Genomic DNA, 15,391 nt, shown 5'->3' with positions numbered 1-15,391 from the left:
CAGCAGGAACATATCTGTATGCAGGGTACCTTTGTCAACATCTTTCTTAATTCTCTGCAGAGAAGGGAAAGACAGGGATGCTCAGTGAAACAGTTTCAGTGGCTCAAAACATAGAAGGTCCAACTCCTCAAGGCCTAGAAAGTCACCCATACCAGAATGGTGGTATGTGCCATTCTGAACTCACCACCCCAACATATAAGCCTAAACACAGCCTGAATCTATACATTCCTGCGCTGAAAATGCAAACACAGTGACTGGGGCAAGGATAAGTCCCAGAGGTAGTCACAGTGTGGCTCCTGGAGCATCAGAGAGCTCACAACCATATGTGCAAACCAGGGCTACTTCTTGTGATGAGCCACAACCAGCTTCTGCCAGTGACAACCAGACAGGGCTCTCCAGGCTGCAAGACAGATCCTGGGACTTATGGCTGTCTGAAGACTACAGGATGCAGTTTAAGGGCAGGAATTTTGGCACCCAGAGAAGAGAAACAAATCGTCACAAGGGATTAAAACTGATTGTTTTGCTGAAGGAAGGGTGGGCAGCACTAAGGAAACAGGAGACCTAAGGTCCTGCCTTTTACTCTGCCACAGACAGTATCAGGTGCTCTCAACCTCAAGGGACTCATTTAACATCCGTGCCTCTGCTTCTTTAGCTGTAAAAGAGAGCAGATACCCACTCCACCAAAGTGGCACACGACAACCTTCCACAGGGCTCACAAGGCCCTCTGGGATTCTGCCCTTGAATGCTGAGCAGAAGCTCAGAACGTCTGTGCTGTATCATTTGCAAGGCCCAAGTTTAAGTACAGATCTGTGACTAGCAAGCAGACTTTCAGTCCCTGCCACCCCCCGCCATCTCCATCCCACTACAAGAGAAGCAGAGGTGACAGCTCGCTCTCTGCGCCACAGCCCAACTGCAGCTATCATTTTTAGCTCTGGGGGCCACATAGAGCCTTGAGCAACATTATTTTTTTTTCTCCTAAACAGAAACAGAAGCCCCACTTCCGCCCCTACTAAAGGCAATAGCCAGACACCAGCGAGAACAGGATCAAGCCTCAGTTGAGGCAATTAAATGCATCATTTTAAATGCGATTTTCCCTTGCTCCTTTCACTGTAAGCCCCTGTACTCCAGCACTCATAGCAACATGCAGCATTTGAAAGCAGCGCTATGCAACACCACTGTAGGAGGTCTTTTAATAATGTCATTATCCACCCATCCTTCATGCAGAGCTCCTACTTCCTTGTAATTCCCTTCCTCCTGGGGGCAATGGCATTGCTATGCTGTGTAACTGCTTCCACAATGCAGGCCGTGGATCCCAGCAAAAGCTGGGAGGGTTGGGTCCAGCCCTCAGAAAGATGAGCAGAGCTTGGGCACACCTGAGAGCACAACAGCACGGTGCCGGTGCCGTCCTGTTCTTGCTGCACATCCGTACCCAACCCCGTGCCTGGCACTTGACAGGTTTTGTTATTGCAGGGTACGCTGTGTTGTTATTGCATGGCCCAGTATCCAACTTGTAGGAATGGTATTAAATTCTTAGAAAGGCAGAAGGAAGCGTTTGAGGCATTGCACAACAGTGCTGTAACTTGGATGACGCTGAGAAGCCCTGAGGAAGGCCGATAATGAAGTTTCAGAGGAAACAGGAGAACTCTGCTCACAGTGCAGCAAAAAGGAAGCTTCAGTTAACTTAAGGACCAGGGTCTGTAGGGCTGTCTTGGGAAATTTGGTAGTTTGGGGCTGTGGCTTATGCATCTTCTCGGTCTCCACATGCACCTAAGCATGCCCACTAGCAAACTGAAAGACACACACTCATTAAGACAGGATGTCTGCACTGGAGAGATCCTCTTCTGTGCAACCACTTCAATGAAGTAAACAACTGCACTATTCCACCCACTGTCCTCGAGCAACAGAACGTCAGGCACACAAGGGACAGGAAGCCTGTAGGAACAAGCACCAGTGACAGTCCTATTTTCTGAGTAAGAGGCTATACAGTGATGACTCCTTCAGCCACCGCCAGTTCTCCAACACATGGAAAACAAGCAAGTCAAGTTTTTGCCTTGGTGAGTGGCTCTAAGGCACAGCTAGAGGAGCTCTGGTGTTGCAGATGTGGTTGGAGGGGCTGGGAGCTGCCCACTTTGAACAGACCCTTAAAAGAGAGCTGTCAGGGCAGGAAGGGAAAGAAACACCTTCTAGGAAAAGTGCCGTTAAGTATCGAGCACACCAATTCCTAGCCTGACAGTGCATGTACTGTGGCACCTACAGCAGTAGCTCTCAAGTTCAAAGGGCTGTGAGTCACTGTGCCGAGCAAGTGCCATCCTCTGGCAATGTCACACTTTGTTGTCTCTGTCACACAGGTCTAGAGCAGCAGAAGTCACCAACGAACTGCAGGGTGCAGACAGCTGAGATACAGCAGCCTTTTGAGCCTGTCCATCACCTTAAACAAACATCCTTCCAAGCCTCACCTGAGCAAACATCTGCCAGGGATGGATGGGCAGAGAGGGAGACTGGCAGGAAGATACCTTATAGCATTGAAGTGCACCCCAGTGCCTGAAAAGTGCCTCTCTGCTAATGACAACAGAAATGGTGGTTATTTCCCCCGCCCCACACCCCAAGTCCCAGGTAGGCTGCAGTTTGTCCTTAAATGCTAGACAGAGTACACATTCAATGTGCAGGGGACACACAGGCTGAAGGGTGCAGGAGCACAATAAGATGTGCACTGTCTGCATGAAAGGAGGGGAAATAACAAACGCTGAGAGAGCAGCTGGCTCACTATCGTACAAGCTGCGTAGAATAACTGCATTATTTTTCTCCTGAAAGCCACACGGCTCCCTGTAGTAAACACGCTGCGTCTGCAACATGACAAAGCTTCCTGGGCTGAGAAAACCCCAATGAGGTGGAGCGGGAGTTAGTTATTTGTTGTCAAAGAGATGCCTGTTTTCCCCAACTCGCACTGACTCAAAAGCAGACACTTCACCAGCAGAGCAGTACACCACTAGTGGAGAGATCAATCCCCTTGCACCCAGGACACCCGCTTGCCCTAAGCAAATAGCTCCGTCAGTCACAAGAAGCCCCCATTCCCCCCGCTGTCCTTCTTGCCTTGAAGTTCCAGGTGTTTGCTTTCAAGCACAAAACTGGCTTGGATATCCACAGCCTACTGCTTGTGCAGAGAGGTACATTAGCAAGTTACAAAAGCTTTACAGGCATTAGCTAAAAACCCCTTAGCTCCACTGACAGACAGCAAGACGCCTGTTTATCCCCCTTCAAAGAGCAAGGAAACTGAGGCACAGAGAGGTGTTCTTGAGAAGAAGGGGAATCAGGATTCCCTGTGTATAACGTGCTAAACATATCTGATAAAAGAGATCAAGAGTGGCAAAATACATCCAATTAGCAGAAGCCCTTAGCAAGCAGAACTACAGAGGGAACCAGTCCCACCAGACCTTGCAATTCAGGCAAACACTTCAGCCCTGCCACAAGCAATCTCCCAGCACAATCCAATTCAGCTTTGCAAAGCTTGCCACTAAAAATAAACCACCCCAAAACCCCAAAAAACCCCACACCCTGGTTGTCTTTGGCATCCAAAAGCCTTGCACACATGTAATGCCAGCCCTCCCGTGGCTTGTAGGCTGCTTGCACCTGCAAGGTAGAGCAGTCTTAGCCTCCGACACCTCCCGGCTGCATTCCCCGTGCCAGCCAGGCACAGTGTGCTCATGTTGCCTAGCAATAGAGAGGTATCATTGCTTTATACAGCCAAAAATGCAGCTTGCTGCAGCAAGCCCCATCCCCAGCATGAGAAACAGGCGAGGACATCTTTAAGATCGGGAAGAGAGCAAGTCTGAGCTCCTTGTGGGATTCTGAAGTATGTTTTAGGCAGAGCTGACAACATCCACGACATCCCCTTCTGTAAGGGATCACAGTAGTTGCCTTCATCACTTCTAGGCTGAAGATGAAACAGATGAACACAGGGACACCGCTGTGCTAAGAATCGTGCATCTTAAAATATCAGACATGCTCTTGTGAATTAGTGCACCAACATCTCAAGTTAGTCTCAGGGTTGTAAAGCTCCTTCTTCACCGTTTGTGTCCTGGGTGCTCTCCACTTGAACGGCAAAATCTAGTGGCTGGCACAGACAAAGGCATGTCTGGGTACCAAGGTTCTTACCCTGGCTCTGTCCACAAGTACTAGAGTGCCTTAGACAAGTCACTTGATCATTTCTGCCTCCATTTCCCCAGCCACAGAAAAGACTTTCTTATTCAGGTCACATCAAGGGAATTCAGCAATATTCCTGGACTGACAGACATTACTGAAAACTGGCCCTCCATGCTCAGTTCTGCATGCAAGTCCAGCAAATCAAAGCAGGGACCAAATCCCTCTGCTTCTGCCTTCCCAGCTCACAGTGCCTCAGACCAGACTGAGGACAGGCAGATTGATCACTCGATCAGGGGAACATCCCTGGCTGCAAGCTGATAGTGTTGCTCAAGCTTTATAGAGCCCCAACAGCCAGCTAGGTACAAAGATGCCTACAATACTACCCATAACCATGAATCTCCTGGGCTTACATCTCTTTTTGCCCTAGGCAACGTGCATTATACCACACCGCACAGCTATTCTGGTACAGTACCTCAAAGCAGATTTACAAGGGCTACGAGGACCACAAGATATCATGCATCAGAACTGCCCATCACAGGAAAACAGCCTTGCCACATCACAACTCTCCTCCAGCAATGTGACAGCCATACCACGCCAATACTGAAACACAGGAGCTATTATGATTTCCACTCCTCCCCCCTCCAAACCAGTTCACACCGTATACACGCCTGGGAGCAGCTCCAGCCTCAGGAGGTATCCACGCAAATCCATGCCTTTTTTTACAACGTATGTGCAGCTTAGTCCTGCCTCTTACTAGAAGAGAAGTCTCTACATGACTTGGTGTATGGCACTTTGCTTGGACACCTGCCTGGTTTCATATGCAAAAATGTCTTCATAGCAATCCTGAATGTAGCATCTGCCTCCCTAATTGGAGACAAGGAACAGGTCTTCTCCTGAGCTTGCCCAGCTCCAATTAAGTATTGTTTCCTCCACCTTCTACTTCTTATTTCTCCCCCAAGAGAACCCCAGCCAATGACTCTGGGAGGAGTACACAAGCCAAACACATACTCTTCACTTCAAAGTAAACTCAGAGAGACTCAGCTCCACAATCAGCTATAAGCAAAGATACAAGGAGAATTAAATAGCCACATGTTAATTAAGTTGTTTCTCCTAGAGGAGTTAAATCTTGCTGAATTAAATTTTCAGGACCATGCTAAAGGTTTGTTGCCTTTGCATCTCAAGAAAGCTACAGAGAAAATTTCTGTCCAGTGCTTTGGTCAGTTTGTAGCTCGGCTGCACCACCCCTGCCTGAACGTTCACTTGTGCTATAGAATACACAAGCAAAGTCTCTTTTAGGAATGGTACATCAGAGAGATGCAGACTTAGCTCTCCATATTACAAAGGAAGTAGATTCATAACAGGAGGTTGGTTTAATCTAAAAGGTGTTCTCCAAGCTGGAGAGGAACTGCACCCAGCTCTTATCCTTGCTCAGTGTCCTGCATAAAGGCTGAGGGCAGCTTTGCATTCCCCCAGCCCTTCTACTTCATTTTTATTTAGCTCAAAACAACCCAGAGCAATGTGACAGAGCCCACACTCGTAAAGTGGAATAAAACTAACTGCAAACACGCATCAACTTTTACATTTCCATGGGGCTCAGTGTGCATTTGAAACCCAGCTGCTTTTAGTAGCTGTGAGAGATCCACAACTAGCATAGCATGCAGGCTCGTGCTTCCTTCCCACCCTCAAGAGCGAGGAAACAGGACAGAGAAAGGAAGAGGACAAAGCCCTTTTGGGCAGAAAATGCCTCTGTATTGTTACCGCTGTTTAATCAAATGCACTTCTGATGAGATAGAGCCCTAAGCGCAGGCTGTGAGGAGGCACAAACGCTTCTAAATATATGGACAGACTATCTTCTTTCCCCTTTCCCTGCTTTTCTTCTTTGTTCATTTATTCACATCAGAAGAACAATGCGTCCTCCTCCCCCAGCGACGCACTGCTGGAAGCGATGCCTTTCCACCGAGACAGTAGCAGCAGGATCCGGGTCTTCTGTCTCCATTCGCAACATTAAAAGCTTTTGCAGGAGCCTTTTGCTCAATGAAATATTTACTTCCTCTCACCCAGCACAGAGACAGGGATGCTTGGTCAGTGAGGACATATGGTCTAAAGGGCTATCCAGTAAAAATTACCACGATTAACAAAGCAAGAAGCAGACCAGAGGAAGCCTGGTGCTCATCAAAAGTCTTCTTTGGCTTATTGAGTTTGCTAACTAGTGCTGCTCCCTTAACCCTTTCACTGACGCAAGAAAACACAAATCTCCTGACAACTGCTGCTTTTAACCTACAAGTGCTAGAGTACGGACAAGTACTACCTGAAAATGCTTTAAGTTGGCAGTAACCACCACTGTTGCCAAAACTGCCAATTTCTCCCAGTTATTTATTCCTACCTCCATGATATTACCTCCCTATATTGGATTAGATTAGCAGGGAAAATCCAAAATTCATTTTGAACCAAGATCAGCACACAATTGCACGACGGCACAATTAGAAGACAAGATGCCTCTCTTGGCAGTAGTACTGATTCACAGCAGCTTGAACCATCCTGTGTACAAACAATCCAAGGACACAACTGCACATTCAGTCTGAGCTGGCAAAACCTCAGGCTAACGTGCACCCTCGTTACCAGTGTGTTTTGGACATCTGGCAGCTGCCTGACACACGGAAACATCGTCAGTCACAGCAGCAGGCAGTTATGTGATGAGATCACCAAATCTTGCACTGGAGACAAGGCTTGCAAAACTGAGCAGAGGGAAGGAGCAGTACAGAAGATCCCAATTTTGCTCTCCCAAGCTCTAAGCCCACTGCCCTCTCCAAGCAGTCAAAACACAGGACTCCACAGCCCACACAGGTCAAGATCATTGCATCGTCCCCGTTTAGGTAACCTGAGTTTGTTGTATTTTAGTTTTCACTTTAGCCCCTTAGTTTTTCCATCAGCTATTCTGTTTAGCATCCAGGAAATACTGCACTGGCTTACCACAAGGTCTCTCCTACCTGTTTGGAGTAGCCTCCATAGATGATTATGCTGCCCTCAGGCGTGGTAGCCATTTGACACCCAGATCTTGGAGCAGGCCCAATCCCCGATGGAGCCAGCTTGCTCCAGGTGAAGGAGTCCAGGTTGAAGGCATATACATCGTTGTAATAGATGTAATCTCTAGGGAAAGCAAATTGGTAGACCACAGGTTTTTGTAATGGTCACCATTCAGGACAGGATAAAACAACTTCAGGAACAGCACCAGGAACCTCTGAAGAGGTGCAACACGTTATTCAACTCCTTCCATTTATGGCTTTTCTCCTTCCGTAGCAACGTACAGATTTGTTCAGGTGAAGGTTACTATTTCAGTGCAACAATTTGCATTTGACAAAGTTCCCTTAAGCAAGACTTCTCTGGATTCTTTTTTACCTATGTCATTCCTTACTGCAACACAGGTTTCGTCAACTCTTTCCAGTTAGCATAGTCCAAGGTAACTTAAACCAAAAGATCAAAACAGATTAGATCTGTGTTTGTCTAGGGGGGTGGGAAAAATACACATATGCCCTGTTCTCTTTCTACTAGCCAGCTCACATCCTGCTAGTGGAAAATGCTCTGCACAGGTTAAACTCCCAAGGACACAGCCAAACGTAGGGTGGGCTTTGCAACTTGTAGTGTGCTCCCAGGGACTGCGGTTATGCTGCTTACTGTCTGAGACAATACCTAGCTCAGCTCTCTTCACAGTCCCCATGACAGCGTAGCTGCGACCTCACGTAGTATGTGAGAGCCTACTGGAGAAGATGTTTCTAGGAAGACAAGGCTCTTTGACAAGATTCAGAGGCCAAAAATGACGTACTGAGCTTTAGCGACAAGGATGAGTAGCTACTTCAGTGTAAGTGGTACAATGGTTTCTCAAACACTTGAAGACTTTAAATCAAGATCACTTGTCTTTCTAACACAAAAGTCGAGTTCAGTAACAGTACTGCTGAGGATAATCCTTCCATTAAAGCCCAGCTGTCTGTCACTGCTGAAATTCTGTTGTCTTTTTTTTTTTTTTTTAAAGAGGATTTGGTACCACCAACCCTCCTGCGGTAACCCACCTTGCGCTCTCATGGAAACCTCCGAAGATGATCAGCTGCCTTTTGCAAGCAACCATTCGATGTCCACTTCGTCCAGAAGGGCCTCCTGACGCCCTGAAAAGCAAAGAAATTTCATTTATCAGCAAAGTTCCCTTTCCTGTTAGTCTATAAGTCAATTTTTATTGACATCATTGGCAGCCAGGCTGGTTGAGTTCAGCTTCTCTTCTCCTGGAATGGGAAACCATGGGGAACTATGTGTGCTTTTCTCCAGAACAGTACGTGTGCTCTTCCTGGAACTCTTGGTATTTGCAACACAGGCATTTTGCAGTAACAGTTTTATTCCTAGTGATAAGCCATCTAGTCTCTAACAGCACCCAAAGTCTTGAAGTCTTTTCTGCTGTGACTCAAGAGCTAATTTTTCAGGAGAGCTTAATGAATAGCAGTTAACTCCCGCAACTGCAAGAAAGGCACTCCAGACAGAGCTGTTTTCTCCAAGCACCACGCAAGAGCCAGAGAGTGGCTCTGAGATCCACCCTCCCTCAACGTCTTAGGAAATCACCTACCCATGCCATCTTTGCTCATCTATGTGCACCTAGAATACAACATCAAATTAGTGAGAAGACTTTGTAAATTACTTAAGATTTCCTCAAGAATAAAGACATCGCAGCAAAACAAGTCATCATTATTAACTTACACACATTAAAAAGCAGCTACACACCACTGTTCTGCTCTTTCAAGCCTTCCTGACCTTTCAGTTAAATGTGCCACTTCCATTTCCAGGAACAAGCAACACCACCCCATCTGTTACATCCAAAAGCTTCACGCAAAGTCAGGCAGCTGGCAACGACGTTCCTGAGAGGCAATGAAGATGCACCTTCCTTCATGCTTACCCACAGACTGAGCATCATATGAGAGAACAAAAACAACTTCAAGAACTCTCAAAACAAAGGCAACTTTAGGCCAAACTGCAGAGAAAACAAGGTTTTGCTTTGTATGTGCTCTGCCGCCACAGATTAATCCATCACATTTTCATTCTCGCTGAGGAGTCTCCCAAAGTGCACGCAGTTAGCACCACTGTACTCAGCGAGACTTCTCAAATAGGCAATGTTAACACGTGGTTAAGTGGCTGCAGAATCAGGGCCTAAATAAATAAGAAACCTGCTCACCGTTGAAAACAACAACAAAACCTAAATTCACAACCCTACTGCTACGCTTTAACTGGCAGCAGGTAGCTATCAAGAGCGGTGATAGATTTCTGCGGAGAGAGAAAATGAGGGCCCTTATTCACCATCAAAAATGACAATCTCACACCAGTCATAATGAAAAACTCCAAGCAGAACAGCAGCGTTTGGGTAAGACCGAATTAATATTGATCGCTTGGAGTTTTTATTCTAACAGAGAGTAGGGGTTTCTAGGCATTTACTGGATTTTTAAGTATCATCCTGCAGAATAGCACCTCTAGTATTAATTTCATCAAGATCTGAAATCATTATTTTCTCTTCTGTAACAAAACTCCCATGTTATTATTCCAAAAGATGGCACCTTTTAAAGTCTTTTCTTTTTTTAAAGGAAAGAAGGAATTAAAAATCAACATTAACAATAAAATCCTGTTTTCAGGGTACGTCTTCTGCCTTGCTCCTCAGGCAGGTTTCCTCCAAGTCAAAAATCAATTCTGAACAATAAAAAGTTTATTTGTCGATGCGTGTGCTTTAGTAAACAAGTTCCCACAAGTGTACAATTAACGTCACAAGCAAAACCCATCCAGTCTGCGGCCTAATCCGAATTCAGAGAAGTCTCACGGCACCAGCACCACTTGCTCTCCATCACAAGGCTGTTCTCCCCTTTCTTTAGGCTAGACATACAAGCTACAAGAACAGATGCTGAAACATGGCTCCGGGAGGCCTCACCCTGCACAGTATTGTATCATCTCAGCTTCCTCGGCCTTAGCCTCACACATCGCAGGAATCAGCTATAAAGGAAAGTTTATAGCCTTTGATGTAAGGACATGTCCTCCTAAACTTGCAACAACTGCTCTTAGAAAGTATTTTTTGCGTACAGCTATTCATACAGCCAAGGGCTTTTGGCCCCAGCCTCCAAACGCAACACTGGAAAAACCAAATGGCATAGTCAAGCAGGAGTGGTAGTAACATATAACCATGCTGCCGCTCCAGAAGGCACTTGCTGCAAGCTCCAAGACTTGTTTCCCAAATGCAAACTGCCTCCTTTTACCTGTATCATTGCTCATGGTCCAAAACAAGCATTTTGGAAATGGTTTCACAGACTTTATGATTAATACTCTACTTCATGGGGTTGACACCAGAAAGCAGACATGTGGGAGGGAGCTGTAAATTCTCCAGATTTTTTTTAAAAATAGATGAAAAGATAAGTTTGGATAAGGACTGGCTCTACGCATGTACAGCGTGAGTCTGATCAGAACTGCTCCATAAGGAATTTGCTTTTCCTTGCTTTTGCTTGCGGAGTTACTCTGGGACTTACAGTAATGTAACAGACCCGACTTCAGCCCCCAGATTCAAAAATTAAAGACTTACATGTCACAGTGGCTACAGACTGCATAATTTAGGCCTTTTCATTTATTCCTTCATCCAGAGGATGCTCGGATGACCCTTGAAACCTTTTCATAATAATAAAAATTATGATGCATAGAACATCCCACCAAAGGGGCATTTCAGGACAAAGCACTTTTATCCTCCAGTACGTGAGGCAGCCGAAGCCCAGGACTTCAGTGTTGCATCTTACACTTGTGAACGCAAACAAGCGTTCCGTCCAGTGGCACAGACAGACACTGTACCCATGCGTTTGTACACTCAGTTAGGAAGTACACAAGTGAATACGCGATTGTCACAAGGCACAAAATTCTCAAATCAAATCCCTTGCAAAGTCAGTCAACAGTTGCATGTTTGGGTCCTGATCTACCGAAGAACAAGCTCACAAGGCTCACTTCTGGGCTGACAGGGGAAGTCTACTCGATACAGCAAAATACCCTTATCTTCTTTAAGCACCAATGCACCTTTCTACCTTGTGTTGCAGGACCTGATCTTTCCGGTGAGATAGCACGTGAGCAAGAAGAGCCATCAAGCAGAAACAAACCTATGCTGAAAGGCATCCTGCACTGCAGTGACTGCTCCAGTTCTCTCTGTAAACAGCACTAAGCACACACACACTTGTGAAATACTAACCTGAAATATTTATAGCACCACATCTCACAAAACTGTTATGGGAACTATCATTAACATTCCAGTATTAAAGGGAAGGGCTCAAAAGTAAGACAAAAAACTACACAGAGGAGGGATCTGCTGGCTTACAAGCACAACCCTAAAGTGTGATGCTCCCTGTCTCTCTTTGAGGGAGTTCACTGGGTCACATAGAGGTGAATAAGAATGTCTAGGAAGGAATGAGGCAGTTTGATTAAAATACTGCTTAGCTCTAAGACACAGTTCATGCACTGAGGCAACCTTCTGCATCACAGGCATAAGGTGGTTCCAATAAGTTAAAGTCGGTTGCTGGCAGGCCTTCTAAAGGGCTGGGATTTGTTGTGTTTGGACCATCTTTGCGCGTGCAAAATGCAAGTAAAGATAGCTAAATATTGCTAAATATAGCAATTTTCAACTGTGTCAAGCAGACCTGCACCACTGTGCTCTGTGCTAAGAGGTAACGGAGATCCACCTCCCCAGTAGCCTTTGCAGACACAGCCCAGGGATGAGTTATTCACAGGGACTCAAGGTTTTCTTTTCAAAAGTGTTTTACAGTCAAGCCTCTTACAGCAGCAAGATGGTCTGCAACATAATTGTCTGAAGTCTAGCTGTGGGGCTGGACTAACTACATTTCCTAGAACTGCAAGTTCAGATCACAGCAGGATCATCTTAGCTCTTCAATCCACACAAACAAATGTATCAAAACCCAAGTGAAACAGGGCACACATGATTCTTCCCATGTGGAAGAGAAACAGAAACTTTGTCTCTCTTGTCCAGACATTTCTTAATGAATAATTATGTTACTCTATTATTTGCACTAGAATTATGTCTTCCAACTGAATTTACTCAATCCCAGCCTGTACCCCAAACGTCTATCACCAGGCATTTATTCAGATAACACTGCTACCACATTGGACACATGGAATTATTGCTCGGCCTGCTACGTGAAGGTTTATTGTACGAGTGCTGGTGCCCCACCATGACCCAAGAAAGCCTACATAATCCACCCCCTCCATTTAGTCTTCCCAAATATGTGCACTCTCCCAACACCACTAGCCTCCAAGCTGACCCCCACTGTCACCAGTCATCCCAGCTGGGCAATGGCAATCCAAAATAAGCAAGTGCTTGACTTCAGACAGGTATGAGAAACCTATGTGGAAAAATGACAGCAGCAATGGGGTTCCCTGGCAAGAAAAACAAAATGTTGAAGGAAGTGAAATGCAGCACGTGTTATGATGATAGTTTTAAAAGAAGTAGGAAAAAAATCTCTTGTACAACTCAACAAATCATCTGTGCCCTTTCCTCTTCCCCTTTCCAAGCAGACTGTAATCAAAATGCCATATGGAAAAGCAAAGAGGCAGCAGAAACTTGATTTTTACACTCAGTCAGGTTAGCATTAAAACAAAGACATCCCCTCCCAGCCTCCTCTGCCAGATGCCTCATTAATGCAGCTCCTGGAACTCTGCCCAAGGTTGGGGAGGGATGCACTTTGTTTTATTCGAACACTGGGACCAGGGCACAGGCGTTTTCCAAATTCCAGCAAGGCCGAAAGACAGACATCTACCCAAACACATCAGAAAGCTCAAATGGAACAGAGATAGAAGCTCAAATGGAAGCTCAAACAGATCCAGAATGGGGTAGGGAGAGAAAAAGAAAAAAAGAAAAGAAAAAAAAAAAAAAAAAAAAAAAAAAAAGAGATCACCTCTCCGGGGCACTTCCACCCATATAATTTATAATGCTTACTTAGAAAATGTCTATCCTTTTATCTACTAAGAGACAATGAAGTATCAATGTCTCCAAATGCATCCTCCCACAGTGTCATGGGAGCCAGGGTGACATGTGACAGCCAGCACCTGAGGATGGAGGGTAGCTCTGGGTGGCTTGGAGAGCATGGGGCCTAGGAACTCACTTTGCCAAACTGGCTCCCTCCTCACTCACTGTAACAACCCATCACGACAACATCTCTTGCCAGGGTTTTAGTCCAACAGGAGCCTGGGACTGCTGGGGGTACCCTGCAACTCACAGCACATGCAAACTTCATGCTTCGCTCTGGGGGCGGAACCAGTGCTTTTGCAGTGTAAGTTACACTCAGCATCCGTGAGGCTGCTCTCCCACGTGGGATAAGATGCGGGATGAGCAGAGCTTCACAACCACCTCATCTCCTTTCCCGAGGCAGGTCAGGTACTGCAGCATTTGTTTTGGGAGTGGAAAACCCTAAATCAGCTCTACAGCAACGCATTTGCAAACCCACGAGAGAACAATTTGCGCCATCAGTGGTGGAACTAACGAAGCCTCATCTGGATTCTCCAATGGCTCACAAAAAACAATCTCCCGCCCTCGCTCGCCCTGCAGCTGGGTGTTAACACTGCTCTCTGGTGAGGATTTTTTCAACCAAGAGCCTGGTTGAAATGTCAACCCTTTCTCTCAGCAGGGACTCTATGGCCAGCATCTCTTCCTCCCCCTTGCCTGCTTACATGGAACTGGTAGGGATGCAACACATTTGAGTTCATCCCCTTTATTTGGCTGAGACTGAGGAAGGGATTCAGAAGTTATTTTGGGGGAGCTGGGAAGGGTACAGTCACAGTCATTACGTCAGCTTCTGCCTAACAACAATAGGCAGATCAGCCTGCACAGTGCCAGGTCTTTTTAATCCTTGCACCTCTTAAAGAGCCCTCCATCATTTTGGAGGGTTTCTCTCACCCCCACTTCTCAGAGACAAGCAAGGCTCACTAGAGGGAACTTGGCTTCCTGTAACATGACAAACTACAGCTGTTAATAAACACTGCCAGGTCTGGAGCCAAGAACCACGCTGATGGACAGGAACCAGGCACTTATGAATTGAAGAGTTTTCCCTCAGTCTCCCAGAGCTATTCACAAGGACGATCCCTGGATTCTCGCAGAGCAGTCAGCTGCTGGGATCCTGGGCTGTGAAGCATTCTTCTAACCCAGCCTGGTTTGGACTCCTTGGGATTTTTGTGCTTTGACTCTAGTGTTGCCCTGCACCTTCCATGCCAGAGTCCCTTCAATGCTACATTAACATTAGCACAATTAAACCTCCAAAATTCCCCCTTGTCAGGCAGTATCAATGCTCCCATTTTGGGGGGGGGGGGGGGGGGCGGCAGGACCGGGGGCATCTTTGGAAGGCAGACAGGCGTGATGACTCACTGTGTGGCCTCAGGCATGTGCCAAGGCAGAGCCAGGGTATCCATCTCTGCACAGCTCAGTCCTAAACCACCCTCTCAATTACTGTGCAAGAAGAGACAGACACAGACAACAGGCACCCACACTCTGTAAGCGGGGTGAAAAGTCACCAACCTAGGCAGATTTAGGGTCTCCCACCTGTTGGAAGGACATGGAGTTCATAACCAGGAGTTCAACTGGTCAAACAGCAGATGAGCAAGTGTTTAAAAGCTGCTGCTTTCCCCAGTGCCACCTCAAGGGTCAGCTGCACGGAGTTCCAGCCCACCCAAAGCTGTGCTCTGACTAATCCCACAGTCAAGACAATCCCAAAGTCCAAGAGAAACTCTATGTCAAAGTCAGAACCAAAGCCACATCTCAGTCCACTGGATGACCCACCAGACCTCTTCTTCTCTCATGCAAATATAAACATGAGCAGCAAAACCAAGAAGCCAAAGTTAAGGAAACATTAGCAGACGACTTTAGCCCAGATCCACAGAAGATATTTAGACACCTTAACTCTTGTCAAAAACTACCAGGGCTTTTGGCACCTCTTTACCTTGATAGGTCTGAATTATTCACTTGTTTAACCCAAGGAATCTTGAGGCAGCAAATGCCAGTTATCAGGAGTGAAGTTGGCTCTGTGGACACATACAAGCTGTCTTCTCAAGCAATGGTAAAATTGGGCGAGATCCTTGTACCGGTGTTGTACAGCCCAGCCAGGAGGAGCCTAAGCAGATGGAGCAACAAGTACTGTTTTGAAGTTGGACACCTACACCCACCATGGTTGGGAGGACAGAGTGCTGTTTATGACACTCT

General features: G+C 46.4%; 1 protein-coding gene across 6 annotated transcripts in view; it reads right to left on the bottom strand.

The window, feature by feature from the left end:
• The window catches only part of KLHDC4 (kelch domain containing 4), a 27,588-nt gene that overhangs the window by 6,306 nt on the left and 5,891 nt on the right, over nucleotides 1-15,391 (bottom strand). For 3 of the 6 annotated variants that reach the window (XM_035892976.1, XM_035892977.1, XM_035892978.1), the window contains 3 exons: nucleotides 8,205-8,297; nucleotides 7,128-7,287; nucleotides 1-54 (listed from right to left, as the gene is read on the bottom strand). In XM_035892976.1, the coding sequence (XP_035748869.1) occupies nucleotides 1-54; nucleotides 7,128-7,287; nucleotides 8,205-8,260 (270 nt within the window). In that variant the 5' untranslated portion in view covers nucleotides 8,261-8,297. Of the gene's footprint in view, nucleotides 55-2,456; nucleotides 2,560-7,127; nucleotides 7,288-8,204; nucleotides 8,298-15,131; nucleotides 15,240-15,391 lie in introns of those variants that run through there. The other 3 variants (XM_035892979.1, XM_035892980.1, XM_035892982.1) reach the window with 3 other exon arrangements.

The sequence above is a fragment of the Egretta garzetta genome, unplaced genomic scaffold, assembly GCF_000687185.1.
Source record: "Egretta garzetta isolate BGI_Z169 unplaced genomic scaffold, ASM68718v1 scaffold284, whole genome shotgun sequence".
Classification (NCBI taxonomy): domain Eukaryota; kingdom Metazoa; phylum Chordata; class Aves; order Pelecaniformes; family Ardeidae; genus Egretta; species Egretta garzetta.
Note: the sequence above shows the minus strand (reverse complement) of the source record. Positions and strands in the feature narration are given on the sequence as shown.